The sequence below is a fragment of the Oryza sativa genome, chromosome 1, assembly GCF_034140825.1.
Source record: "Oryza sativa Japonica Group chromosome 1, ASM3414082v1".
NCBI classification, from domain to species: Eukaryota; Viridiplantae; Streptophyta; class Magnoliopsida; order Poales; family Poaceae; genus Oryza; species Oryza sativa.
The window spans coordinates 26,929,268-26,943,995 of NC_089035.1; the positions used below are offsets into that span (position 1 = coordinate 26,929,268).

The following is a 14,728-nucleotide window of genomic DNA, read 5'->3' on the forward strand; positions in this document are numbered from 1 at the left end:
GGAGAAACCATCTTTCGTCGGTCGGCCGATTTCCACAATAGTCCCGGATACAATAAAAACCGGGGCTAAAGATGATCTTTAGTCCCGGTTCAAAAGGGTAACGGGCATATTTGATCTTTAGTCCCGGTTTGTGTTACCAACCGGGACTAAAGATCATCTTTAGTCCCGGTTCGAATGCTGTCAGGGCCTGTCAGGCCCCCCGGGATCTTTAGTCCCGGTTGGTAACACAAACCGGGACTAAAGATCGTAACTTTAGTCCCGGTTGGTAATACCAACCGGGACTAAAGATCCCGGTGATCTTTAGCCCCGGTTGGTGCTACCAACCGGGACTAAAGTCCCACCCCTATATATATGTCTTCTTCCTCCTCCAGCTGCGCGAGCAAGCTTCAAAATTTCTTCAAAAAAGAGGGGAGGTCATGCCAAAATTTCTATTGAATTTATTTTGGTGATTACATACAAATCGGAGGTGCCTAAAAGGTTTGCAACTTCATCCTCCAATGTTTTTTTTTGTCATACTACATTTGCACCTATGTTTTGCACACTTTTTTTGTCTCCAAAATTTAGTTGTAAGTTGATGAGAGAGAAAATGTGTGTGGGGAAGAAAGAATATATAGAAATTTAGTTCATTTGCTAAACAAGGTTTTATAAAATAGTTGAGAAGGAAAACTGTAGTGAAAGTTAATCTTAAATAATAGAAAACAAACTAAAATGAAAATTAAAAGAAGTAAAACACATTAAAATTAGTTTAAAACTTTACAAATAGTTTTTAAGAATTATTTGGTGTAATATTTTATGATTTTTGTATAAATAAAGATATCTTATAATTATTGTATGACTGTCATTATTGTAAGAATAATTATTTGTGTACGGTTTTTTTGACTCATGTAGATGGATCGGCAATGGATGTACGCTGACCGGCGGTCCAAAGAGTTTATTGACGGCGTGCACTATTTTTTGAGAGTGGCCGAAGCTAACAGGCAAAGGGGTTTTATTTGTTGTCCATGCAATAAGTGTAAGAATCAGAAGGAGTATTCTGCATCCAGGACTATTCATTTCCACTTGTTTGAGTCGGGGTTCATGCCAAGCTATAATTGTTGGACATCCCACGGAGAGCAAGGTGTTGAAATGGAAGAAGATGAAGTGGAAGACGACAATATTCCGGACTTTGCTCAGTATGTTGGATTTGAAGGAAATCAAACGGGGGAGGAGGAAATAGCTGCTGATGGTAACGACGTTGCGGATGATCTTGGTCAGATGTTGCAGGACGCCAGGGAGGACTGCGAAAGTGAAAAGGAGGCCCATAAATTGGACAAGATGTTGGAGGACCACAGAACTTCGTTGTACCCAGGTTGCGAGCAGGGGCACAAAAAGTTGGATACCACTCTGGAGTTGTTGCAATGGAAGGCAAAAAATGGGGTTAGTGACAAGGCATTTGGCGATTTATTGAAACTCGTCAAGAACATTCTTCCGGGGGGAAACAAATTGCCCGAGACAACGTACGAGGCTAAGAAGATAGTCTGCCCGTTAGGACTGGAAGTTCATAAGATTCACGCATGTCCGAACGATTGTATCCTATATCGCGGTGAGGAGTACGAGAACCTAGAAGCATGCCCTGTTTGCAAAGCACTACGATACAAGATTAGACGGGACGATCCAGGAGAAGTTGACGGGCAGCTAACAAAGAAGAGAATTCCTGCTAAGGTGATGTGGTATTTCCCTATAATACCACGGCTAAGGCGTTTGTTCAGGAACAAGGGGAATGCTAGAATGTTGCGATGGCACGCTGAAGAGCGTCAACAGGACGGGATGCTGAGACACCCCGCCGATGGTTCGCAGTGGCGAAACATCGACAGAAAATTTAAAGAATTTGGAAAGGACGCACGAAACATACGGTTTGGTTTGAGTACGGATGGCATGAATCCTTTTGGAGAGATGAGCAGCGGCCATAGCACTTGGCCCGTTACGATGTGTATCTACAACCTCCCCCCCTGGCTATGCATGAAGAGGAAGTACATAATGATGCCGATTATTATTCAAGGCCCCAAGCAACCTGGTAACGACATCGACGTGTACCTAAGACCACTGGTCGAGGATCTTAAACAGTTGTGGAAGAAGGAAGGTGTCCCCGTGTGGGACGAGGACAAACAGGAGGAGTTTTACCTACGAGCGCTGCTGTTCGTAACCATCAACGATTGGCCTGCACTTAGCAACCTATCCGGACAGTCCAACAAGGGGTACAAGGCTTGCACTCACTGTATGGATGAAACAGAAAGTACGTATCTTAAGCACTGTAGGAAGGTTGTATACATGGGTCATCGTCGATTCCTTGCAGCAAACCACCCGGTACGGAAGAAAGGCAAGCACTTCGAACATAAGGCCGACCACCGTACGAAGCCTAAACATCGCAGCGGGAAAACAGTGTTTGCTATGGTTAAAGATCTTAAAGTAGTGTTCGGAAAGGGGCCTGGAAGCCAGCATATAGAGAGCGAAGATGGTCACGCGGCGATGTGGAAAAAGAACTCTATATTTTGGGAGTTACCATATTGGGAATTCTTGGACGTACGCCACGCAATCGACGTGATGCACCTCACTAAGAACCTTTGCGTAAACCTTCTTGGCTTCCTAGGTGTATACGGAAAGTCGAAAGATACACTGGAAGCACGTAATGATCTGAAGCATATGGAACAACGCGGCGACCTTCACCCGGAACCAAAGGAGAAAGGAAGCCATTACTTGAGTCCAGCCAGCTACACTCTTAGCAAGGCAGAGAAGGAAAGTATGTTTGAATGCTTGGAGAGCATAAAGGTACCGTCTGGATACTCCACGAATATCAAGCGAATAATAAGCACGAAGGAGAAGAAGTTCACAAACCTAAAGTCTCATGACTGTCACGTGTTGATGACACAACTGCTACCAGTTGTAATAAGGGGTATCCTTCCAGACAATGTCCGGGCAACAATAACAAAGCTATGTGCATTCATGAACGCAATTTCGCAGAAGGTCATCGATCCGGATAGATTAGATGCCCTTCAGAATGAAGTGGTGCAATGTCTCGTCAGTTTTGAGTTGATATTTCCACCTTCATTTTTCAATATAATGACACATCTGCTTTGTCACCTTGTGAAAGAGATCCGTATTCTCGGGCCTATGTACCTACACAACATGTTTCCTTTCGAGAGGTACATGGGCGTTCTGAAGAAGTATGTTCGTAACCGTGCTCGTCCAGAGGCAAGCATCGCCAAGGGTTATGGAACAGAGGAGGTCATCGAATTTTGCGTAGAATTTATCGAAGACCTTCGCCCAATCGGGGTACCGGAATCACGCCATGAAGGGAGACTACGGGGAAAGGGAACTCTCGGAAGGAAATCAATTATGACGGTAGACAACAATTTATTCCGTAAAGCCCATTTCACTGTTCTGCAACACTCTTCATTGGTAGCTCCTTACATCGAGGAGCACTTGGCTCTAGTTCGCGCCAGGAACATCGGTAAGTCCGATGTATGGATTACACGGCATCACATTGATACTTTCCCCGCGTGGCTACGACAACATCTCATGGGTAACGAGTCGATCAACCAACAACTTGCCTTCCTGGCGAGGGGACCGTCTGGGTCGATCGCGACATTCCAGGGATATGAGATCAATGGGTACACATTCTACACGAGAGCCCAAGACATGAAGAGCACGAACCAAAACAGCGCTGTTCGTGTCGATGCCATGGGACACGATGGAACAACTGCCACGTATTACGGTGCCATCGAGGACATATGGGAACTTGACTATGGTCCTCTCAAGGTTCCTCTGTTCCGGTGCCAATGGGTTAGGTTGACTGGTGGAGGCGTAATGATTGATGACAGTGGGATGACAACTGTTGACCTTAACAAGGTTGGATACTCGGACGAACCTTTTGTCCTTGCCAATGATGTAACGCAAGTCTTTTTCGTGAAGGACATGTCTAGCAAAGGAAAGAAGGGCAGAGGGCCTGATGAGCCTAAGCGTCAAGTGGTTCTCCCAGGCAAAAGAAAAATCGTCGGAGTTGAGGACAAGACTGACGAGGATTACGATCAGTTGGATGGGCAACCCCCTTTCACGGTGACGATTGACCCTAGCATCCTCCTATCAAATGAAGACACCCCTTACTCACGCAGCGATCACAAGGAGGGAACAATAGTGAGGAGAAAGTACGTGCGGTCAACCGTCACCGCCGATGTAATGCCGTAATTATTGTGTACACGATGTAAACTATTTTGGATGTATTGATTATCCATATAAATCAATTGATGTATGGCATATGTTAATTACGCACGATTATTAGAGGTTTCAACAAGTTCAAATCATGTATATGCTAGTTATATGTGATACTTACAATTTTTAAAAGTTTTAAATCACACAGGTGGCAATTTCATATGTACGTTAATTAGAGTTTTTAACATTTAATTTACTAGCATTCATATGCTAATTATAATTGACTAGAGGATTTTTAAAAGTTTTAAATCACGCAAGTGGCAATTTTATATGTTAATTAGAGTTTTTAACATTTAATTTACTATCATTCATATGCTAATTATAATTGACTGGAGAATTTTTAAAAGTATTAAATTTAATATATTTTTAAAACTATCATTCATATATTAGAGTTTTTCACAATTTAATTTACTATCTTTCATATGCTACTTATATATGACTATTCGAATTTTTAAAAGGTTTAAATCATGCATGTGGCATTTACATATGTTAATTAGAGTTTTTAGCATTTAATTTAATATAATTCCTACGCTAAGTATATATGATGATTACAATTTTTATTAATTTTAAATCATGCAGTATGTACATACATATCTTAATTAGAGTTTTTACCAATATAATAATATCATTCATATATATGCTAAGTATATATATATATATATTGGAATTTTTATTAATTATAAGTCATATATTTGCTTATTACGATTTATCCACTTAAATATTTATTACAGACAAAAATAATTTTTCGAAGTAATTGTCATTAATCTTTGTACTTTAAATAATGTTAATGCATTAACTTCTATTTTATAAACACATATGTAAGCGAAAATCATATGCAGTGCTATAATCTTTAGTCCCGGTTCTTAACCCTAACCGGGTTTAAAAAGAATTTCGAAATAGCGGGAAAAGATATTTACTCCCGGTTGTTGAGAACAACCGGGACTAAAGATATCTTTAGTCCCGGTTGTTCTCAACAACCGGGAGTAAAAATCTTTTCTTTACTCCCGGTTGTTCTCAACAACCGGGACTAAAGATATCTTTAGTCCCGGTTGTTGAGAACAACCGGGAGTAAAGATCCGGGGGTATATATATTCCCGGTGCGCCCTCGTCTTCTTCACCAACACTTAGACGTTTTCGGCCGATCGATCTCCCTCGGCCTCTCTCCTTCGCCGCCACTGCCTAGGGCAAATCCCCGCGCCGACGCCGCCGTATCTCGCCGTCGTCTCGAGCTCGTCGTCCTCGCCGCCGCCTCCGCCTCCTCCGCTGCCGCCGCATCTCTGGGGTGAGAGCCGCCGCCGCCAGATCTCCCTTTATCTCTCGATCTCTCCGATCTCAGCTCGATCTCTCTCCGTCTCTCTCCGTCGCCGCCGCCACGCCACGCCGCCGCCGCCACGGCCCCGCAACGCCACGCCGCCGCCGCCGCCGTCGCCACGCCACCGTCGCCACGCCGTCACCACGCCGCCGCCGTCGCCACGCCGTCGCCACGCCGCCGCCGTCGCCACGCCGCCGCCGCCGCCCCGATGCCGCCACGGCCCCGCAACGCCTCGCCGCCGCCGCCGCCGTCGCCACGCCACCGTCGCCACGCCGTCACCACGCCGCTGCCGTCGCCACGCCGCCGTCGCCACGCCGTCGCCACGCCGCCGCCGTCGCCACGCCGTCGCCACGCCGCCGCCGTCGCCACGGCGCCAACCGCCGCCCCGATGCCGCCACACCGCCATTAACGAACGAGAACGAGAACGATCGAACGAACGAGAAGCGAGAACGAACACGTCAACGTACGTTGCCGTGAGAACGTGAACGAGAACGAGAACGATCGAACGAACGAGAGCGAGAACGAACACGTCAATGTATGTTGCCGCGAGAACGTGAACGAGAACGAGAACGATCGAATGAACGAGAGCGATAACGAGAACGATCGAACGAAGACAAGTGAGAAAGAGGGAACGAACGTGAACGAGCTAGGGAACGTGAACGAGCGAACGAACGAGGACGAACGTTAACGTGAAATGCAATATATATATATATATATGTATATATATATATATGTATATATATATATATGTATATATATATATGTATATATATATATATGTATATGTTACTTCGCATTTGACTATATACATCTTTTTGTATCTTGCAGAAAAGACGTGTTGTCGGAGTCGTCCGTCAAGCCTGAGTGGAAGAGCTAGCCCTAGAAGGAATTGGAGCAGGCAAGTGACGTAATAATATAAATGATTGTTATATTTGTAATGCAATTAATTAAGATTATTAGACCTGTAATTAGACTTATCATATAAGATTGTGTAGTGTTCTAATATTATTTGAGTTTTAATATAAGATTACTTTATTTGTAATTAGACTTAGTATGTAATTATTGACTACGGAAGTGGTGCGACAAGTAGCAATTGACTATTGTAGTCTTAATTACACTTAGCATACATGACTATTTTAGTCTTAGCATGTAATATTATTTGAACATATATATAAGATTACTTTATTTGTAATTAGACTTAGCATATAATTATTGACTACGGAAGTGGTGCGACAAGTAGCAATTGACTATTGTAGTCTTAATTAGACTTAGCATATACGCACGAAACACTTAGCATACATGACTATTTTAGTCTTAGCATGTAATATTATTTGAATATATATATAAGATTACTTTATTTGTAATTAGACTTAGTATATAATTATTGACTACGGAAGTGGTGCGACAAGTAGCAATTGACTATTGTAGTCTTAATTACACTTAGCATATACGCACGAAACACTTAGCAGACATGACTATTTTAGTCTTAGCATGTAATATTATTTGAGTTTTAATATAAGATTACTTTATTTGTAATTAGACTTAGTATATAATTATTTACTAGCTAGGGTTGTATAATATACGTCACCTAGACTTAGCTTATATCACGATTTGTAATTAGACTTAGCACGTAAGTTTGTGTAGGGTTCTAATGTACGACATTTACACTTAGCATACATGACTTAGATTGTTAAAACATAAATGTCTAGTGACTTAGCAGATGTTTCTTGTATCAACAGATGGCTGACCGCGATGAGGAACAGATATTGTACGATACAATCGCGGAGGGAAGCAGCCAGTACTGGAATGAAGAAGAGGGGAACGAGGATCCAAACCAGTACTTGAACGAGGAAGGGAACGTGGAGAGGGATGCGGAGGGGAACCAGCAGGGGCACGTGGAAAGGGATGTGGAGGGGAACCAGGAGGAGGAGGCTAGTGGTAGTCAACCCTCCGTTGGACAGAAGAGGGCACGCGGGCAACGAGGTGCAGCGAAGAAGCTTGAGGGTCGGCACATCATAACGGAAGTGGAAGAAGATGGACGTCCTAGTGCCCCGGCCGAAGCCGCCAAGAACTATGTACGTCACAGCGGTTGGGTTGTGCGGGATAACGTGCCTGTCAGTACGGTGTACTGGCGAAGAACAAGGGCACGAGGAGATCATGAGAGCTTTGTCCCAGATTCGGAGAAAGAGATGCTGTGGACCACAATGCTCGAGACATTCACGCTTCCTGCGGGTACAGAGGACAAAGTGAAACGGTGGACTCTGAAGAAAATGGCAGAACAGTTTCAGAGCTTCAAGGGAGATCTGTACAAGAAGTATATACTGAAGGGGCAGACACCGAACTTCGACACATTCCCAAAGCTAAGGGATCACTGGGACGAGTTCGTTGCATATAAGACAGGTGAACAAGGGCAGGCGATGATGGAAAGAAACAAAGAAAATGCCGCCAAGAAGAAGTACCATCACCACTTGGGGTCAGGAGGCTATAGCGTCGCGATGCCGAAGTGGGAGGAGATGGAGGCTAGCTTGATTGAGAGGGGTATCGAACCGGCAACAGCCAATTGGCCGGAACGATCGAAGTTCTGGTACTATGCTCACGGTGGAACGCTCAACCCAGCTGATGGCTCACTGGTATTCGGCGTTCAGATACGAGAGGCTGCGCAACGACTAACAGATGCAGTGGAAGCCTCCTCTCAGGGCACGTTCCGACCCGACAGAGATAGGGACGAGCTGACACTCGCCCTGCAGACTCCAGAGCATCCAGGACGAACACGAGGGAAAGGGGTGATTCCTTGGAAGATTGGTTTCAAGGAGGACATCCACACGTACAGGAGTCGGATGAGGAGCAAGAGAGATACCGAGGCGAAGATTGCAGACCTAGAGTTCCGGGTATCGAGCTACGAACTCAACATGCAAGAGGAGGTGGCAAGGAAGGTTGATGAACGCATGGCCGCACATCGGTCCCATGATCCCCAGCCGACCATTCCTCCTGCAATGGTGAGCCCGTCAGGAAACCGTAGCAGCTGCGCCTCAACGGGGCAGGTAGGATCGCAGAGCATGGACGCCATGCAAACACAGGACGAATCGACCTGTCCCGTTGATGACATCACTCAGCGGACACCATGTGAGCTGCATATTCCTTTCAAGAACTTATCAATAAAGGTAAGATTTAGCCATTCCGCTAGTTCCTGCTTATATATGTTGATTACTAATAAATAATCTCTCACAACATGAAGGTGGCGTCGGGCATGGCCATCCCAACGGACCCTTCAGGTACTTACCACTGCAGGCCGATTCCAGCAGGATACTCGAAGGTCGAAGTTGAGTTGGTCGAAGGCGCGTACAAGGACCTCGAGCTGGATTACCCTGGAGGAGACGGTGAGACGCATCTACGAGACACAAGCCATGCCATTATTCTATGGCGCAGGCGGTACATCATCCTCCCTGGGCGACAAGCGGCGTCTCGTGCACCATCTCCTCCGGCTCCGCCATCTCCTCCTCATGATCCTGCACCGTCTCCTCCTCATGCTCCGCCAGCACCGTCTCCACCTCAGGCTCCAGCATCGACTCCTCCTCAGGATCCTGCACCGACTCCTCCTCGTGCTCCTACACCTACTCCCCCGCAAGCTCCTCTTCCGGCACCTTCAAAGTCAAGGGCCCCCCCAGCTGCACCGCCTGCCCACACAAGGGCAACGAAGAAGGCGAAAGTTGACGCCGCCAAGAACAAGGACCCGGGGTACGATTGCACGCAAGAGGAGCTTGACGCTTACGTTGCATCAGAAGTCAAGAGACAATTCAAGCCTCGAAGTCCAGAAAAGAAGATTCCTATAGACCCCAGTGTCAGGAACTTCTTCAGGGGTATGTCTGCACCTGTCAAGGAGGCCATCAAGCTATCGGACTATGAGCGAACGCTGAAGAAAGCATCTTCTGGAAAGTCCAAACCAGTCCCTCAGCTTGGAGAGCAACCAAACCAGGAGATCGAGCCGTTGGTGACCGGTAAAGAAATGACGATAGAACAGTTTATTACTGACACCGGTCTAACTACGGATCAATTGCTAGGAGTCGCACCAATCGAAAAGGCGGAAGTGAAATACATGTACGAACTCGGTAAACCGCTTGTCAAGCCTGAGCTGCTGCAGTCCCTACCCACACAAATGTACAAGTTCCATCAGCTGTACATGGAGATGAGCGCCACCGGTAGAGAGATGATCGGAGCGAGGATCAGGGACACGGACTTCTTGCAAGGAGATGACATTCTCTGGATCAATTTCACACATATCTACGAACTATACCAGCTGGACGCCGTCGACGTCTCTATTATGAGTTGCTGGATTTTGTAAGTATATCGTCCAGTTCGATTTCTTACTATACGTCTCCTTTAATTAATTAGGTCCTTGTATATAAGTAGACTATAGAAAATAATATACTCCCTTTTATCGTTGTAGAATGGAGATTCAAAGGGCCCGACGGCGGAGGGTTTTCGATACTGGATTCATCGACCCTCGGAGAGTAAACGTCGCAATGCTCGACCAATATCCACAAGAAACAGAGGACAATCTCGTCCATCTCCTGAAGGCGCAGCATTACAAGACGTTCATACTGTTGCCGTACAACACAGAGTTAGTTTAATTTTACTGTCTTCCTACATACCAAATTTCATTCCCGTACGAACTTGCTAAGTGTTTCATATGTAATGCATCCCACGCACATTGCAGATTCCACTGGGTGCTTTTACTCTTCGACCTGGAGGCCTGCACCGTCAACGTATATGACTCAATGGATAAAAAAGAGTCTACGTTTGACAAGGTTTTCGAACTTATAGACAGGTACCGTCATAAGTTCCTTTGTTAATTAAGAAAATCTTGTTATGTTAATTGCTATTACGAATCATAGCTTTAAACTCCATGTAGGGCTTGGTATCGGTTCCGTCATTTGGTCCGCGGCACATGGAGAGAAAGACTTAGGCGGAAATTCAAATTTCCTGTGAGTACACATGCTCTACATTTATATTTCTCCGATTCAAATACATACAAGTGTATATTAATTAGATCTCTCGTTGTTTGTCATTTATTTGTAGTGCGCAAAGCAAAAGCAGGGAACTAACTTGTGCGGCTATTACGTGTGCGAGTATTGCCACTGCCTTGCAGACCAAATCATCACCACAAGAGAGCTCGATGTACGTACAAATAAATTCAAAATTTCATTACGTAGCGATTTCTTGTTTAATTACTAATCAATTTCATACATTCATATAGTTTATTCGCATGAGGGATAACCTGACCACACACAAGGAATTTATCGCGGCGGTTCAAGAACAACTCATGGGATTCATCAACGAAGAAATCCTTGATCCCAAGGGTGAATTCTACTACGACGGAAACACAATTCACCGGTCCTTAGCTTCTGAGCTAGCAGCGAGTACTACTACGTCGAAATCGTAGCTAGCTAGGACATATAATGGATTGTAATTAATACATGACTACATATGTTTCTATATGCATGTGTACACATTTTCTATAATGTAAATATATTTTGTTCATATATATATCTATATACATATGCATTTGCATAACATATATATGTATAAATACATATATATATATGTATGCATATATATGTATTGAAACATATATATGCATGGTTTATATATATATATATATATATATAAACCATGCAGCAACAGGGGCATGCAAAAAAAAAAAGGTCAGCTCTATCTTTAGTCCCGGTTGGTAACACCAACCGGGACTAAAGATGGCTCAGCCGGCCACGTGGCTGAGCCATCTTTAGTCCCGGTTGGTGTTACCAACCGGGACTAAAGATCGATCTTTACTCCCGGTTATTTCACCCGGGACTAAAGATAGCGATCTTTAGTCCCGGATTGGTACTCCCGGTTTGGAAACCGGGACTAAAGGGGGGTTACGAACCGGGACTACAAAGGGTTTCTCCACCAGTGATTGTAAGCTGGAGGGGAGTTATTGTAGGGTCTTTGCTTCACCATAGCAGTGATAGCCGATAATCAATCCAATCTACTATGTAGTCTTTTAGCAATTTACACTAGGAATTACATCATTATCATCAACACCTCCTCCTCTGTCGTCTTTCAGGGATGGACATACCCATTAGAGAAAGGGTGAATTCTCCATCCTACTACCCATATGGCCACATATTAGCACCAGCCAGTGGCGGAGCCAGAAATCACAGAAGAATAGAGCTAATAAGGTAGAGCTCAACTAATGAGATATTCATTTTCTACAAAATTTACATGGTGAATTAATAAAAATTAACTAAGTTCTTGGAGGCAGGCCTAGGGCTCAAGTCCTAGCTGCCCTAGGCCTACCTCCGCCCCTGGCACCGGCACATAAACAACCCATCAAACCGATAAAGTATTCCATGCTAGGTATGAGGCGATCAATCATTGTTTTATCTTTTAATTTTATGATTACGTGCTCTTTCATCCTAAGCCTTGTTCGACTTTATTGCTTGTTGCTCGTCCTCTTCATTGCCCTAGTGAATATGCCAACCGCTAGCGCCAGTCTGCGTATGTCAACGTCGTGCAGTTAGCGATCCCACGGTCGCGCCTTTGTCAGTCTGTCCTATGGCTTGCGATGCTTCACTACTACAAAATGGATTTTTCATGGCACTGCCCTATATTTTTCTCTGGTGGTTATACGTGGAAACCGCCAGCGAAAATATAACAAGGGGTGAGAGGCTACGGATGCCAGCGAAAATGGATCTTCGCTAGCGGCCGGATTAAGAGGCCCACTAGCAAAGATACAATTATTTTTGCTGGCGGACCTCTTAAGTAACAACTAGCGAAAATGGATTTTCGCTGGTGGTTGGCTAAGAGCTCCAGCAGAAACGCCATACAAGCGCTAGGAAAAACCTACATAGCCTATAAAAGATATCTATCTATAGGAAAATCCCACTCATCTCTCTCTCCACTCTCGATCCCTCCTCCCTTATCCTTATCCCCTCCCAGCTCTCTCTCTCTCTCTCTCTCTCTCTCTCTCACTCTCTCCACTCTCGATCCCTCCTCTCCCAGCTCCGGGCGGCGGTGCTCCCAGCAGGCGGCGGCTCGCGGCGACGCTGCGCGGGCGGATCGAGGCGGCGATGCACGGGCAGGTTGTGGCGGTGGCGCTTGGGCAGCCCACGACGGTGGATCCGGCGACGAGAAGGCGTGAGACGGTGGATCCGGCGGCGGCGTTCGGAGGCAGATCTAGCGGCGGCAACTCCATTCGGCGGCGGATCCACCGCTGCCTAGTCCTAGGTCTTTCTCCCCCGCCCCTCCCTCGTCCCCTTCCCCCGCCGCCACCACCCACCCCCTCTCCCTCTCTCAGATCTGGCGCGCGTGCCACGGTGGAGGCTACGGTGGGGCTCTGCAGCGGCGGTGGCGAGGCGGAGGCGGTGGAGGCCGACGGGGCTCGGCAGTGGCGTCGTCGAGGTGGAGGCGGTGGAGGCTGACGGGGCTCGGAAGCGGCCCGTCGGCAGCGGCGGCGGTGATGGTGGAGGGGACTTCAAATTTTTGTTAATGTGTTGATTTTTGTGATGCTTGAATGCTTGGGTGAATGGAAATTTTTTACTGTAAATTATTGATGTAAATTTCTGTGGATTTTTGAATGCTTGGGTAAATTTTTGTGAAATTTTTGAATGGTGGAGCGTTGTCGGATGCGGACGGAGCGGTGTCGCTCCATCTGTCGATTTTTTTTTTGTTTAAACTTGGATAGTATTATCACTGGCGGCTAGCACAGTGTAACCCACCAGCGAAAATGGATCTTTGCTGGCAGCTGGCTTAACACGGCCGCCAGCGAAAATGAATTATCGCTGGCTGTCGATAACCGCTAGCAAAGATCTTGATCTTTATTGGCCTTTGCTTTGTGGCGGCTCCAAATTCCGCCAGCGAAAACCCAAAATGGCCGCCACGAAAGATGGTTTTTGTAGTAGTGCTTTGCCCTAGCCAGTAGTCACCTATAGCTAGGCTACTTTGGAATTTGTACTCTATTTTGTATCTTGGATGTCCTTTTGTGTCAAATACAAATATTGTATGATATTTATTGCATTTAGTTATCTTTATCGAGCATCTCTATCCCATCTTTTTTTTAAAGTTGTTTTTATCACTTTCGATTACATCAACACAACTAGGTGGATGAAGGCCAAGTTTTCTATAGAAACATGATCAATGATCTGCCAATCTAAATTAGAAGGGCCTGAGTTCCGTTAGATATATTTGCTTTTAACAGTTGCAATGCCTTCAATTGAGAGAGAGTGGGGGGGTGGGGTTATAATGCCTTAGCTATCTAACTCTAAGGTATTTGTAGTCCCCACGGACTTCATATATAATGTAGGGAAATAATTAAATAGTAGGGAACATGTAGGATCATGTGATGATTAATCTTGGTGATGAACAATTGTCAAATACGAGTGTTTGTTGAAAATACGGTGAAGAGTGTTATATGTCGGTGAACAGTGCGTCGACACTGGGTGGCCAGTCAGACCAAGCAGTGGGCGTCGGTCACACCCAGTGGCGGAGCCAGAATTTTTCTAAACCTAGGACCCAATTAGTTGTATGTATATAATTTTGCCTTTATCTTCTAGTTTTTGAAGTTTTAAAATGGAATTTCAATGAATATTTAGGATCAGAAAGTAGGGCTGCAGCCCTAGCTGCCCTACTCCTGTCTCCGCCCCTGGTCACACCGAAGGTGTCTGGGCGGTCTGACTGGGTAGCCCGATGATCAGATCAACAGACTCCGAGAGGAAGTCAGTTTCGAGTTGTTTTCATGGAATTTATAGATTGCTTCATGTTTGTAATTTCTAGATGGTTTCTATTCGTATGTGATACTCTTGTGTGTTGATGTGTGAGTCAAGTGGTGCGAGCTTGTACTCACATATGGTGTTTCTTTGTTGTTCATGTGCAGGTGTTGCTTGAGGCATAGGAGTATAGCCAATGATGGATCGGGACTAGGCTTAGGAGAAGTTGAGGTCTAGATGGTAAGTATATCATGCGGGATGCTCAGTCTAGAGAATAATGCACGTGGAGGTGAATGATTTCATATGGCATACACGTGGTGTTGTGTGTATGGAAAGATAAGTCAAATTTGGATTAAAGTCCAAGTTTAAAAAGATTGGACTGTGGAGTTGTATGGGGATCTTGTTTCCCTGGTTTGGTAGGTTTTCT

General features: G+C 45.3%; 1 protein-coding gene across 1 annotated transcript; it reads left to right on the forward strand.

Annotated features, from left to right (window-relative positions):
• The first annotated feature begins 1,222 nt into the window (after positions 1-1,222).
• On the forward strand, positions 1,223-14,479 carry LOC136355458 (uncharacterized). Its single transcript, XM_066308045.1, has 2 exons — positions 1,223-2,389; positions 14,469-14,479. The coding sequence occupies exons 1-2, from the start codon at positions 1,255-1,257 to the stop codon at positions 14,477-14,479; spliced, it is 1,146 nt and encodes a 381-aa protein (XP_066164142.1). The 5' UTR covers positions 1,223-1,254.
• Positions 14,480-14,728: the final 249 nt, after the last annotated feature.

What these genes read in the sequence shown, in the direction of transcription:
- LOC136355458 (XM_066308045.1), top strand. Translation starts at nt 1,255, where the DNA reads ATGTTGCAGGACGCCAGGGAGGACTGCGAAAGTGAAAAGGAGGCCCAT.